This window comes from Camelus dromedarius, chromosome X (assembly GCF_036321535.1).
Source record: "Camelus dromedarius isolate mCamDro1 chromosome X, mCamDro1.pat, whole genome shotgun sequence".
NCBI lineage: Eukaryota > Metazoa > Chordata > Mammalia > Artiodactyla > Camelidae > Camelus > Camelus dromedarius.
This window is the reverse complement of record NC_087472.1, coordinates 75,908,171-75,919,902: the sequence shown is the minus strand read 5'-3', so window position 1 is coordinate 75,919,902 and position 11,732 is coordinate 75,908,171. Positions and strand designations below refer to the sequence as shown.

Sequence of the window (11,732 nt, the reverse complement as noted above, 5' to 3'; positions counted from 1 at the left end):
CCGCACAGAGAAAGCAAAAACTACTTAGGTGATAAAGGCCTGAGATGTGAAGATGCCACCCTCGGTCAGCTGTGCAGTAAGAACAGTGCTACCCTAAGCGGGATCCACAGAAAAGGAGCCAGACCCTTGGGCAGGCTGATGAGCAGAGTTCGCACGGCAGCTGGTGCATATATGGTGCTCACGCTGACAACACCTAGTGGAACACCGGCAGTTTGGAAACAGAACGTTTTCTCTGTAAAATGTCACTTTCACAAAGAAATTAATTGATTCGACAAATACTCAGTAGTGCCTTTCCTGCTGCATCAGAGAGCACCCTGGATCGCGGCCTGACAAAAACCAACGAAACACAGCCCTTGCCCTCAAGGGTCACCAGGTACCAAGGGAGACACATACCTTCATTACAACAACAGATGCGGTCTAGATGACTGCAGTGTGTGCTCGGCAAAGTTCTGGGCTGCTGGAGATGGGCCAGTGAGCAGGGGACAAGGGTCCCTAAGATCAAGGACTTTAGAATCCAGTAGGAGCTCTGGGGGAGTGGGGCAGAGAAAAGCAACAAACGTAACAGAGAAGTAAATAACATGAGGTGACCAGAGTGGCAGCAGCAAAGGACAATGCAGGACAAGGCCAAAGGGGCTCAGGAATAGGGGAGAGGAGGGCACTCAGCAACACACAGCCCAGGGGTAGCCCAGTGGGCAGCCCACTCTGCGAAGGCGACAACCACGCAAGGCCACGATCGAAGGGAGAAAGTCGGCCAGCCCAGTCGGGTGAGAGCATCCAGGCACAGGGACGGACCAGCGCAGAGGCCCCCGGGGAGCCTGGCTGACACAACCCAGAAAGGGCAGTTCCCACTGAGCTGGAGTGCAATGACTGAAGGGGACGGTGCGGGGAAAGTCAGAGAGGAAACGGGACCAGATCCTGTAGGGCCTGGTAGACCTTTGTGAGGGTTCAGCATTTGACCCTGATGCTAGAACAGAGCAGCACTAGGAAGGGTCCAGGTGCTGAATTACAGGTCTCTACAGAGGACGGTGTCAGTGAGAAGGAGGGACACAGCAGTCAGGGAACCAGAGGGAGGGAGCGACCAAAGAAGTAGGAGAAATCAAGGAGGGCCGCCTCTTAGAGAGCGTGGAAACACTCACTTGGACTTGGCCTCCACTGATGTTTGAGCTCACACCTGGGACTGTGCACAACTGGGCTGCTGCTCACGTAATTACAAAATTAGAAATCCTAAATTCATCCCTGTGATTCATCAATTAATCAAATAAAAAATGTGGAGGTATTTTTTGTTCCAATCACTTGGTGTTTGAGGAGTTTCCACTGAACTACCTGCCGTAGCCCCACTAAGAAGCCACTTTGGGGCTTGAGGCAAAAACAGAGCCTCGAAGGTACGTGAGGAAGGCTCCCTGACGGAAAAGCTACGTGGAGTTGCCTCCGTTCACTCGTCTTTCATCTTATACTCCTAATAAACAATTATTAGCTGCATTAATAACTGTCCTCTATGCTCCACGGAGCTTTCATCACAATCCCTCATTCAGTCAAAGTCTTTTGAATCCCTGCTGGACACCAAGTTCAGGCCACTGGGCTGACTCGGGGGGAACAGGTATGTATTAGGCTGGCCCTTAGCCTTGAAATGTCTTACAAACATGCAGACAGGTCACTCCAGGGCTCTTTCCCTAAAGCCAGGACAGAACTAAAGTCTGGGGAGCCTGGAAAAAAAGAGGAGGGTAACTGCCCCAGTGGAAAGGGGGTGAGTACATGTGGTCAGCAAAGGCTTTTCGGGGGGGTTGAACTTAATGAGGAAATTACTTTTATTATCCTCATGCTACAGATGAGAACTCTCAAGGTCAAAGATATTCACTTATTTAAGGCTGCACAGCTAATGAGAGTGCCAGATTTAAAGTCTAGGGCGCTTGGGTTATAAAACACCATTTTTTTTTCAGTCATCAACTTCTACTAACATCACTCCCCCTAACTCTGCTTCCCTTTAATACATCCAGAAATCCTCTCAGGTATGTGTGGTCACTGTCCTGAAAGCCGTGTCCTGCTCTGAACACCATAAGGCTCTGAGAAGGTCTGTAACATTCTCTACCTGAGGTGACAGCTCTTCTGGAGAGCTCGTCCCTCTTAGAACTGTATTCCACTTCAAAGTTATTCACAAAAGACGCAGCTCTAGGTTCCATGCCCATCTCACTAAGAAAGGCACTCAACCTCCCACGACCACGCTGTCACCTTCCAATCTGCCTCTTCCTTCCTAACTCTGAAAAATTTGGAAATAGGTAGCCCAGACTGGTTGCTCTCAGAACGGATCCCCTCAGCTTTAGAACATTTCCCAGAAGCTGTGTTCTCCTGGGTGCCTGGATCTCCCAGGTAGGAGAGAACGAGAGAGACGAGCAAGACTGCTCACAAGGAATGACAAGTACTGTGTGTGCATCTCAGCACCTTCAACACACGGGAAATCCATCACAGTGAATGAAAGATCACCTGTGGAATCAGAACAAGGCGTGACTCAGCTCCATCGCTTACTGCCTGACTTACATAAACCCACCTCAGCCTGTTTCTTAATCTGTTGAAGGAAGATTTCGATACTCATTTTTCAATTTTGCTGGCAAATAAATATTAAATGCAAAAAATAAAGCAGAGCATTGATAAATCAAATCAACACCTAGAGTGAAGACAAAATAGAATGTGTTCTTTTCTGTAGCACTAATTCCATTTCATGCTCGCAGAGGCACTTAACTGCCAGTTGTTAAGTAACATGTCAAGGTGAAGGGCCTCACTAGTGAGAGGGAGATGGGCACTGAGGAGTGCTTTTCGCTATCCTGTGCAGGAGAAGGACGTCCAGAAGGAAAATGCCTTTCTTTGAACTCAGGGACTCTTAGCAAATGGACATCTTATCTAAGAAGCCAACTCTGAACATCATCAAAAAGTACCACAAGAAACCATAGCTCTTGATAAAAATAATGCTTTTCACGAAGGACCTGGTGACCTTGTGAGAGCCCAGGCTATAGAGATGCGAAGCCTTGCATTCAAACACAAAACCTACTCTAAGCCTTCTCTTCTGTGAAATGGAAGTCATAACGGCCTCTGTAAGATTTAATGGGCTATCAGCTAAACAAGACACACGGCTCAGCTCAGAGCCTGGCACTTAGACTGCACTTGACAAATATTGCACGTCTTGACCTCATCCCTTTCCTTCTGACTCCCCGGAAAGTTCAATGTCAACATCTCCAAGAAGAGGTTAAATTCCTACTGTGAAAAATACTTCTGTTTTTGGTTGGACTTTCATGGATGGCAGTTAGTCACTGTGTCAGCTAGCTTCTGATGCCTAACAAACCACCCAAAACTGAGTGACTTCAAACAACAAGCAATTGTTTTGCCCCCAGTTCTGCAGGTCAATGATTTCAGCTGAAATCAGCTGACGGTTCCTTCCGCTGTTCTCAGAAGCCTTGCTTATGCATCTGCGGTCAGTGCCCTGTCAGCTAAGGGGCTGTGCTGGGGGCTGGATGGTCTAGGAGGGTCTCACCCACATTTCTGGCAGCTGGTTCTCTGTCACCTGGGGTGAAGGTGATGCACAGACTGTGGGTCTCCCGTCATCCACCGAGCCCAGGCTTCTTCACGTTGCTGACATCTTGTTTCAACAGCAGCAAGAGAGGGCAAACCCCACTCACCGTGCAAGCACTTTTCAATTCTCTGCTTGCTTCGCACTTGCTGGTGTCCCAAAGGACAGAGCACATTCCATCACCAAGGCCAAGGACAACATGGGAGTCGTGTACAAACTGCAGCTGTTGTTGTAAGTCACTACTGCTCATGAAACAACTTTGTTCCTCAGGAGAGAAACACTGAACTATAGATAAACCGGACAGTGGAATGTTAAGTCTCTCAAAAAAAGATTCCTACGCTTCTTCAGAAAAAGGGAAAACCACCTTGCCCTAGTGTTTCAACAGGTGGAAATTAAAATTATTTTATCAAATTTGGGGGAGAAAACTAACTTGAAATTCTCCTAGGCATTGCACTAAACCTGCAAATTCTGGATGTCTTTATCTGGAAACGTGCTATGACTGCCAGGACAAATTTGTCTCTGCTTGCTTCCATATCATAATGTTGCTTTTCCTTTCTCTTCCAATAAATACGCCCGCAGCACAGACATATGGCATGTGCATATCTGACGGGAAAGTGATGCAACAGACTACAAAAGGGCACCTCCTGTGAGAGGAGGAGATGGTACCCGGTAATTGTGAAGCAGACTTATGGTGTCCCTGGAGCTGGGTTGATCCATCCCTCCCTCCAGACTACCTGCGCAATCTCCCAGCTTTGCCAGAGTTCCTCTTCCTGTATTCTAATCACCTTTTAAAGCTGAGTATAAGTTTTATCACTTTCTGCTACAATGTCCTAAACATATTTTTTCGGATCCCTTGGTATTTTATTTATTTTGTGGATGTTGATGCTGCTACTGTGAAGGTCATCAGTTCTCCATTACATTTTCTACAGGACTATTGCTGGCATATATGAAAGCCCTTGGTATTTCACCTACTTATTAATTTTTACCATTTAAAGAAATTTATTCTTACAACATTTCTAAGGCGTTTATCAAGAATACATTCCTACCGTCTGGACACCATGACAATTTTGTCTTCTTTACCAAAACAGTAGGCTTTCTGCTCTTTACAACCTCATTACACTGCAAAGAAGACCTAAAAGGATATTTCATAATAGGGGTGATGATAGGTATATTTGCCTAGATCCCGATTATAATAGATTTTGTTTCTAGTTGTTGAATATCATTTGTGCATTTGTGAGTTATGGACACATTGAGGAATACAGCCTGCTAAAATCCAGTTTCCTAGTTTGTTTCTGATCACAGAGTGTGCCTTCCTCCAGATGCTCTTTGATCATCCATCTTCTATATGTCATTAAATATGGTCGTGGGTAGTAGTATGGGTATTGGTTGTAGTCATTCCCTTTATAGCTCCATTTTATCGTTGTCTTCATACATTTTTGTTATATTATGCCCATACATGTTTGTCATATTATGCTCTAGATATTGAGGGTAGTCCTGTCACTGGGAACAGACTCATTTTTATAAGCTATTTTGAGTATAAATGGAGTGGAGCAGACCCTGGGAGGCTGAACTAACGCGTATGTGAAAACTGGACTGTATGTTTCATAACCACTTTCCACGTACCTTTCCGATGCAATTTCCCCTTGATGAATGCATGATTTCACTGGAAGAGTGAGTTGTCATGATCCCCCATGCCTGGTACCAGCAGACTGACTGTGGGTAAGAGAGACAGAAACATGCCTAAGTTGCAATAGGCCAAAGGGTAGAGGACATCAGAGGTCTTCTCCACAAGGCTACTGTGAGTGCAGGGAAACAGTAAGGAACAATTCAAAGGAACGGGAAGGCTTTAGGTTGTCACATCTGGGGCTGTGGGGGGCCACTTCTGCCCAAGAGGGCTGGACAACCAAACACAGGTGAGAGAGCACCATGTGGCCTTGCTGGAGTCCCAGGCCAGGAGGCTTCTAAAAATCAAAATGTAAAATATGAAGGGATTGCCATAGGCATGTTTTCCAAAACCCCAACCAGCACTTCTCAGTGAGAAAGAGAGAGGAGGCTGGAGTGTGTGGACGATGGAGATTCCTGGGATTTAATAAAACACTACTTACGCTGCTTCTCCAGCTGTTGGTGAATAGGACCCCAAGTGCAAAGGTCTGAACTAAGCAGGCGTGGAGTTTACTGGTGAGGAATCCGAGGACCAGAGGTTAGGTAAGATGTCAACAGGGGTTCAAGAAAAGGGTTCAGATATGGGCTGTGCCAAGACGCCTGGCAAGGTGAAGAACCTGTTGAAGAAATGAACCCGCATGATGTGACTCAGCAAACATGAGGTACTATTTCGCCAAGAACACGGAGGATCATCTTGACCCAACCGGGGCCTTCCTAAAATAAGCAGGTACTCTTCACCGTGGGAGATGACGATGAGCATCCGTACAGGACCGGCCTCACCGTGTGTGAAACGACTGCGTGTGTGTTTCCTGCAGCCCGGTGGGGAGGGTGAGGAGAAACGACCGGCCGCGCCACAGCCGCGTCTGGCTCCAAGGCGCACGTGGACAGCAGCTCGGCCCCAGTCACGATGCGGCGGATTTCACCCTGGGGGATGGAGGTTCCCAGCCCGAGAGGGGCGGGGCGCTTGCGCAGTGGGCCCGAGGCGCCGCGAGCGGCGGGAGCCGCGAGACCCCCGCCCCCGCCCCCCGCCCTCCGACCAGAACGCGCACGCGCCTGGGGACGCGGACGAGCACGCGAGTGCGCCTCACCTCGCTCAACCCCGGTCCGGGCGGCTGAGGAGGGAGGAGAGGAGGGAGGCAGACGCGCACCGGGGACTCGGGTGGGCTGCGCGCTGAGTGGCGGGCTCCGGGCTCCCGGGCGGCGGCGGGGGCGGCGCCTCCTCCACTCAGGCGTCTGCGCCCGGGACCCTCGGGCCTCGCGGGGGCCGGACCGACTGACGTACTTCGCGCGCCCCCGCCCCCGTCCCCGCCCCCGCCTCATCTTCCCCCAGCTCCGGGGGCTCGCGGGCTGAGGCGCCTCTCTCCCCGCCCCTCGCCGCGGCCCTTTCTCTCCCGAACACCTCGGAGCACCTCGGCCGGCCGGGCGGCGGCGGCGGCGGCGGCGGCGGCGGCGGCGGCGGCGGCGGCGGGCACCGAGCAGCGGCGCGCGGCCTGGACGATGAAGTGCAAGCCGAACCAGACGCGCACCTACGACCCGGAGGGCTTCAAGAAGCGGGCGGCGTGCCTGTGCTTCCGGAGCGAGCGCGAGGACGAGGTGCTGTTAGTGAGTAGCAGTCGGTACCCGGACCGCTGGATCGTGCCGGGCGGGGGCATGGAGCCCGAGGAGGAGCCGGGCGGCGCGGCCGTCCGAGAGGTGTACGAAGAGGCGGGAGTCAAGGGGAAGTTAGGCCGGCTCCTGGGCATTTTCGAGCAGAACCAAGATCGCAAGCACAGAACGTACGTGTATGTACTGACTGTCACTGAGATTCTGGAGGATTGGGAAGATTCGGTTAGCATTGGGAGGAAGCGAGAGTGGTTCAAAATCGAAGATGCGATCAAGGTTCTCCAGTGCCACAAGCCCGTGCATGCCGAATATCTGGAAAAACTAAAGCTGGGCGGTTCCCCAACCAATGGAAACTCCATGGCCCCGTCCCTGCCAGAGAGCGATCCCTAGTATGTACCGCTCCTGCACAGACTTCTGCTTTCCGCCTGCCTTAGGAGAAAGAGTGCCCGGAGCACCTCTCTTTCCGTGTGCGGTCTCCCCGGGAGGAGGGAGGCTTCTTTTGTTTCCTTGGCAGACGTCTGAATCACGCTTGCAAACTGTCTCAGTGGCCAGGCACTGCTTTCAGACAACTTGCACGTTTTTCAGATGCTCTCAGAATCGCTTCTTGGTTGCTCTCTAACGTACTTCCGAAAGCCAAAGCCACATGGGTTTGTTTGTTTTGTTTTTTAAAGGCACTCAGTCAGCCCTTGTGGGTGTGTGTAGGTTTGTGTGTGTACACGTGTATAAGGGTTGTGGTTTGTTTTTACATTTCACGCGTATCTGTGTTTGTGCGCGCGTGCCCGCGGGTGCATTTCTGGTACCAGTCTTGGGGTTCGTATTGTAGGGAAGGCCTGTAGAATCTGATCACCTTAGTTGTGTGGCATTTTCGTTAATTTTGTTTGTCTTAAGTTGTTTTCTCATCCACAGCATTAGCCCTTGTTAGCAAGCCCTTCTAAGATGGGAATTAGTTTGAAGGACCAGTTTTGAATTTCAAAAAAGTATTTAAGAACTTGTACATCGTGTACTCTTTCCCCAGTGAACAATAATTTTATCTTCAGAAATGTCATCTCATTTGTCCTTTTTAGAAATTTCTTGATTCATATGTAGATGATTTGATTTTCAGAACATTTTTACAACTGGTAATTTTTTACTTACTTGAAACGGCCATTTCCCTTATAGCCCAAATGTCGTTTAGCAAAATATTTTATAGAGTAAACAGCCTCTCGGGAAGGTATTGTTAATGGCACACAGCCTGATATGTACATGTTATGAAAACTGTACTCATGGAGTGTGATTGAGCATGCTTAACTTGCAGCTCCCTTTGCTCCTTTCTCAGTGCCCTAGAACAGCCATGGTTCTCTCAGTATAAACTAGTCTTTCAAAGAAAGTTGTTTGAAATATTTGGGTTTGCGATAGTCTGCTTAAACTTTCTGAATACCGGTAGCCAAAGGAATGGAATACTGTATGGTAATTACATCCCAATTGAGTGATTAAGCTTTCTTGATATTCAGCTGTTACAGACTTCTCAAACTGTTAGGACACCTGAACAATCTCTCATGAAGATTTAGGATAAACATTTTGTGTCACAGGACAAAATTTTGGGGGTGGCAAATTGAAAGCTCTGACATCTGCTTCAATACTTGCTTGAAATTAGGCATCCTATCGAAAATGTATAGCTCTCTTCTGAACTACGTTATTCCCCTAACCATAGCAGGTAGGTAGATGTAAAGCCTGCTTTATGAAGTGAGTATTGGTAGGCAGAAAGATCATTTCTAATTTTAGGGCAACCTAGCATGTGTCATATCTCTTAATCATAATTGATTAATATTTTTGTCAGTCAGTTAACATTTTGGGGGTGACTGTTATGTACTGTCTATTAAGAAATTTTGAAAGTTTAGATACTTGGAACCCCTTGTGAAGAGAATATGGGTGGGGGATGGCTTTCTATTTATAACACATAACATCTTAAAAAAATTGTCAGACCAATAATGTAAGTGGATAATAACTGTAATTTAAACACTTTATTCTTCTCCAAATTAACCTTTTAAAGAGAAGACAACCACTGGTAGAACTAGCTATTGCTAACTTATTTTTTAAACTTTGGTGCCACTGTTTTTTAAAATAAGATCTTTCCATATATAAATATGTCTAAGTAAAGCCTGTATTGTAATTGACAAAAATTAATGTTCTCAAAGAATGAGTAGAGAATGAACAGCTTTTAAAAACCAGTTGTATGATTTCATATTCTTAATTATGTGGAATTATCAAATATGTGTTTCAAAAATATGTTTTTTGTACAGAAAGATATCTTATTTTGAAACAAATTTTCTAAATCCCACAATTTGACCTTTCCTGTTCCAACAATCCAAGTCAACTAATAATATTAACAGTAACCTGAAATTTTTCAAAGTATACACTAACAGCAAAGAAATTTGATTATTGTTTTAAGACTATTTCATATTTAAAACTGCCTCCTCTAAAATCTGCTACAAATACCTGGGAAGTTTAACATATACATGGCGTTCTTAGAGGTAGTAATGTACGTTCTTGCTTTTACTGTTCAACTATCTATTTGAGAAATGTGAAAAGTACAGTGTTGATATTAATCAGTTCTTATTAGCCTACAAATATTTACTATGTTTTACTCAGAAACATTTGTATTGAGTTCTATCACTTGTTAGGATTACCTTCAGTGCCCAGATATCTTCAATTTATGCAATGTGTAAAACACCCAAGGCTTTCATTTCTAAATTGCAAAAGAACATTTTACAATTATCACACTTTATGTTAAGCTTTCAAATTCACATGGGCAGTTCTTTTGATGCTTCTAGAGTTCAGTCAAGAAAAAATTACATGAAAGAACCTAAAAAGCCTTTCATTTAAAAAGAGAAATCCGAAAGAATCAAGTTAAGGCAGTTGACACAAAGATAACAAACCAAATGATGTCTAATTAACCTCCATCCTCCAAGAGTTTGATCCACGGTTAGGATTTTTTTCCTACAGAATCATTACATAGCACCCATACATTATTTATATGATGATTGCACTAAAAATGTACATATGAATCTTTCAACTCATACCCTCCCTGCAAAAGAAGACAGTGTATTGATCAAAGGTAATTAAGACTTTCAGACATGAGGTAGAAATTTGTTTTTTAAAGACTAGGGTTTCCCCCAACTGGACAAGAGCCTATTCTTACCTTAAAGTTTTAAGAAGACATGTTGGAGTTAAGTTAATATTGATATATTTAATATGTATTTTCTCTGGATATCAATGTATTATATTTTCTAAGAAACCTATGTTTTGTTAATCAGATCACTCTTGGAAAAAGTAACTCAAAGGGATAAGGGATGGCTATAAATATTTTGAATTCTGTTTTATGGTTTAATTTGAGAGAACTGTAAACATTTCAACATTTTTTATTTAGAAACAGCAGATAAGGGGTGTGTGTGTGTGTGCGTGCAGGAATAGGTAGCTTCTAAAGTAACAGCATTAGAGGGCCCTCTGGGACAGATGGGTTAAAGGGGTCTGAAGCTGGAGCTGCTCTTCCCACTTCCCTTTAAGTGGAATCCAATTGTGAGAAAGAGTAATTTCTCCATCAATAGTTGTTGACTGAGAAAAGGGAGATAAAAATGCTGCTTTAAAGCTTACAATAGTAACAGCTGGCCAGAGTTCTTTTTCAGGATTCTTTTTGTGGAAGCACCACACACAAAAATATTTTCAGCATCATTCTAATATTGTAATCATCTTTCTGAATGACTGTTGGCCTATTAGACTATGAATTCTTTGAGGGCTAAGACCCAGCCTGAATTCTGCCCATATCCTCAGAGTGTAGAACAGTGGCTAAAATTTGAGATACTTGTCATTCGTCCACAGATTAGAAATGCCTACTACTGATGTTTTCTTGATTTCTTAGCTGGATACTTTACCTAGGACAGTCTGTTATTCCTCAGGCTCTCATGTAGCCTCATAGTGGGACTGCACTGGATAATTCACTAAAGGCTTTTCCAGTAAAAAGTGGTTGATGAATCATACTAGACCCTCAATAAGTATTTGTTGACTAGAAGGATTGATGAACCAATAAAACTATTAATGAGATTTTTTTTTTTAGGTGAATGGCATAGATTTACTTTGAAAGAATCAAGTATGTGAATCCAGTGATGAATGGAATTGTGAAGACAGGTGAGCTCTTTTACACTCCCAAGGACACAGCTCATCCTATGCTTTTGGACACTTCCACCCTGTTTATTACAATGACTATTCTCCAGGTTGTTGCACTACTACTGTATCTGTACAGACTTCTAATTTGGCACCTATGGCCTTTTTTTGTGTGCTTTTATGATTATATGTCTGTATATTTACCACCAGGTTCTATGACACTGAGTGCAAGGACATTATTTCCTTAGTCCTTTTATATATCTAGCATACAAGACATCACTTGAAATATGGTAGACATCACTGAAGGTTTGTCTACAAAAATATTTTGTAATGACACTAAGTGGTAAAGCATTTACTGTCTAATCTGGTATTAGCACAGTAAATGCTGTCTGTTTAGCTTATATGTGGCTTTTGTATATCAGGTGTCACACAGGAGTTTAAAGGCAGCTGTGAGATATTAGAAAACAAAAATTATTACTTATATGTCTGTGTCATCCCAGACATTGTGTGCCTCTTGATGGCAGTACACTATACCACCTATAAAATATATTTGCCAGAATTTTGAACCTAAATCTGACTGTGCCTCTAGACATAATTTCTAATCTATAGAAAATATAAGGAACAGAGAAACATTACTCTACATCACAAGAGATGATATCAACAGAATCCGGACTGCAGGAAACTCGACAGGACAAGAGACCCAGTACCTTCAGTAAATGATGAAAGAAATGGAGGATGAACCTATAGATTAAAAGAGACTTAATAGACTTATCAA

General features: G+C 44.9%; 1 protein-coding gene and 1 long non-coding RNA gene across 3 annotated transcripts; one reads left to right on the top strand and one right to left on the bottom strand.

Moving 5' to 3' along the window:
• Nucleotides 1-435: 435 nt before the first annotated feature.
• Nucleotides 436-6,364, bottom strand: LOC116151568 (uncharacterized). The gene is made up of 4 exons (XR_010379502.1): nt 6,307-6,364; nt 5,662-5,835; nt 5,180-5,269; nt 436-526 (listed from the first exon to the last, which is right to left on the bottom strand). It is a non-coding gene; the product is annotated as an uncharacterized LOC116151568 (long non-coding RNA).
• A 309-nt stretch (nt 6,365-6,673) lies between these two features.
• On the top strand, nt 6,674-10,990 carry LOC105104372 (diphosphoinositol polyphosphate phosphohydrolase 3-beta). 2 transcript variants are annotated; one of them, XM_064483136.1, is made up of 2 exons: nt 6,674-7,209; nt 10,911-10,990. In XM_064483136.1, coding segments are annotated over exons 1-2 (495 nt in total). In that variant the 5' UTR covers nt 6,674-6,715; the 3' UTR covers nt 10,912-10,990. The 2 variants fall into 2 exon arrangements, with proteins under 2 accessions (XP_064339206.1, XP_064339208.1); XM_064483138.1 differs by lacking the exon at nt 10,911-10,990 and having other exon boundaries at nt 6,674-7,210.
• The last annotated feature ends 742 nt before the right edge of the window (nt 10,991-11,732 follow it).

Coding starts and splice junctions, on each gene's coding strand:
- LOC105104372 (XM_064483136.1), top strand. CDS start 6,716: ATGAAGTGCAAGCCGAACCAGACGCGCACCTACGACCCGGAGGGCTTC.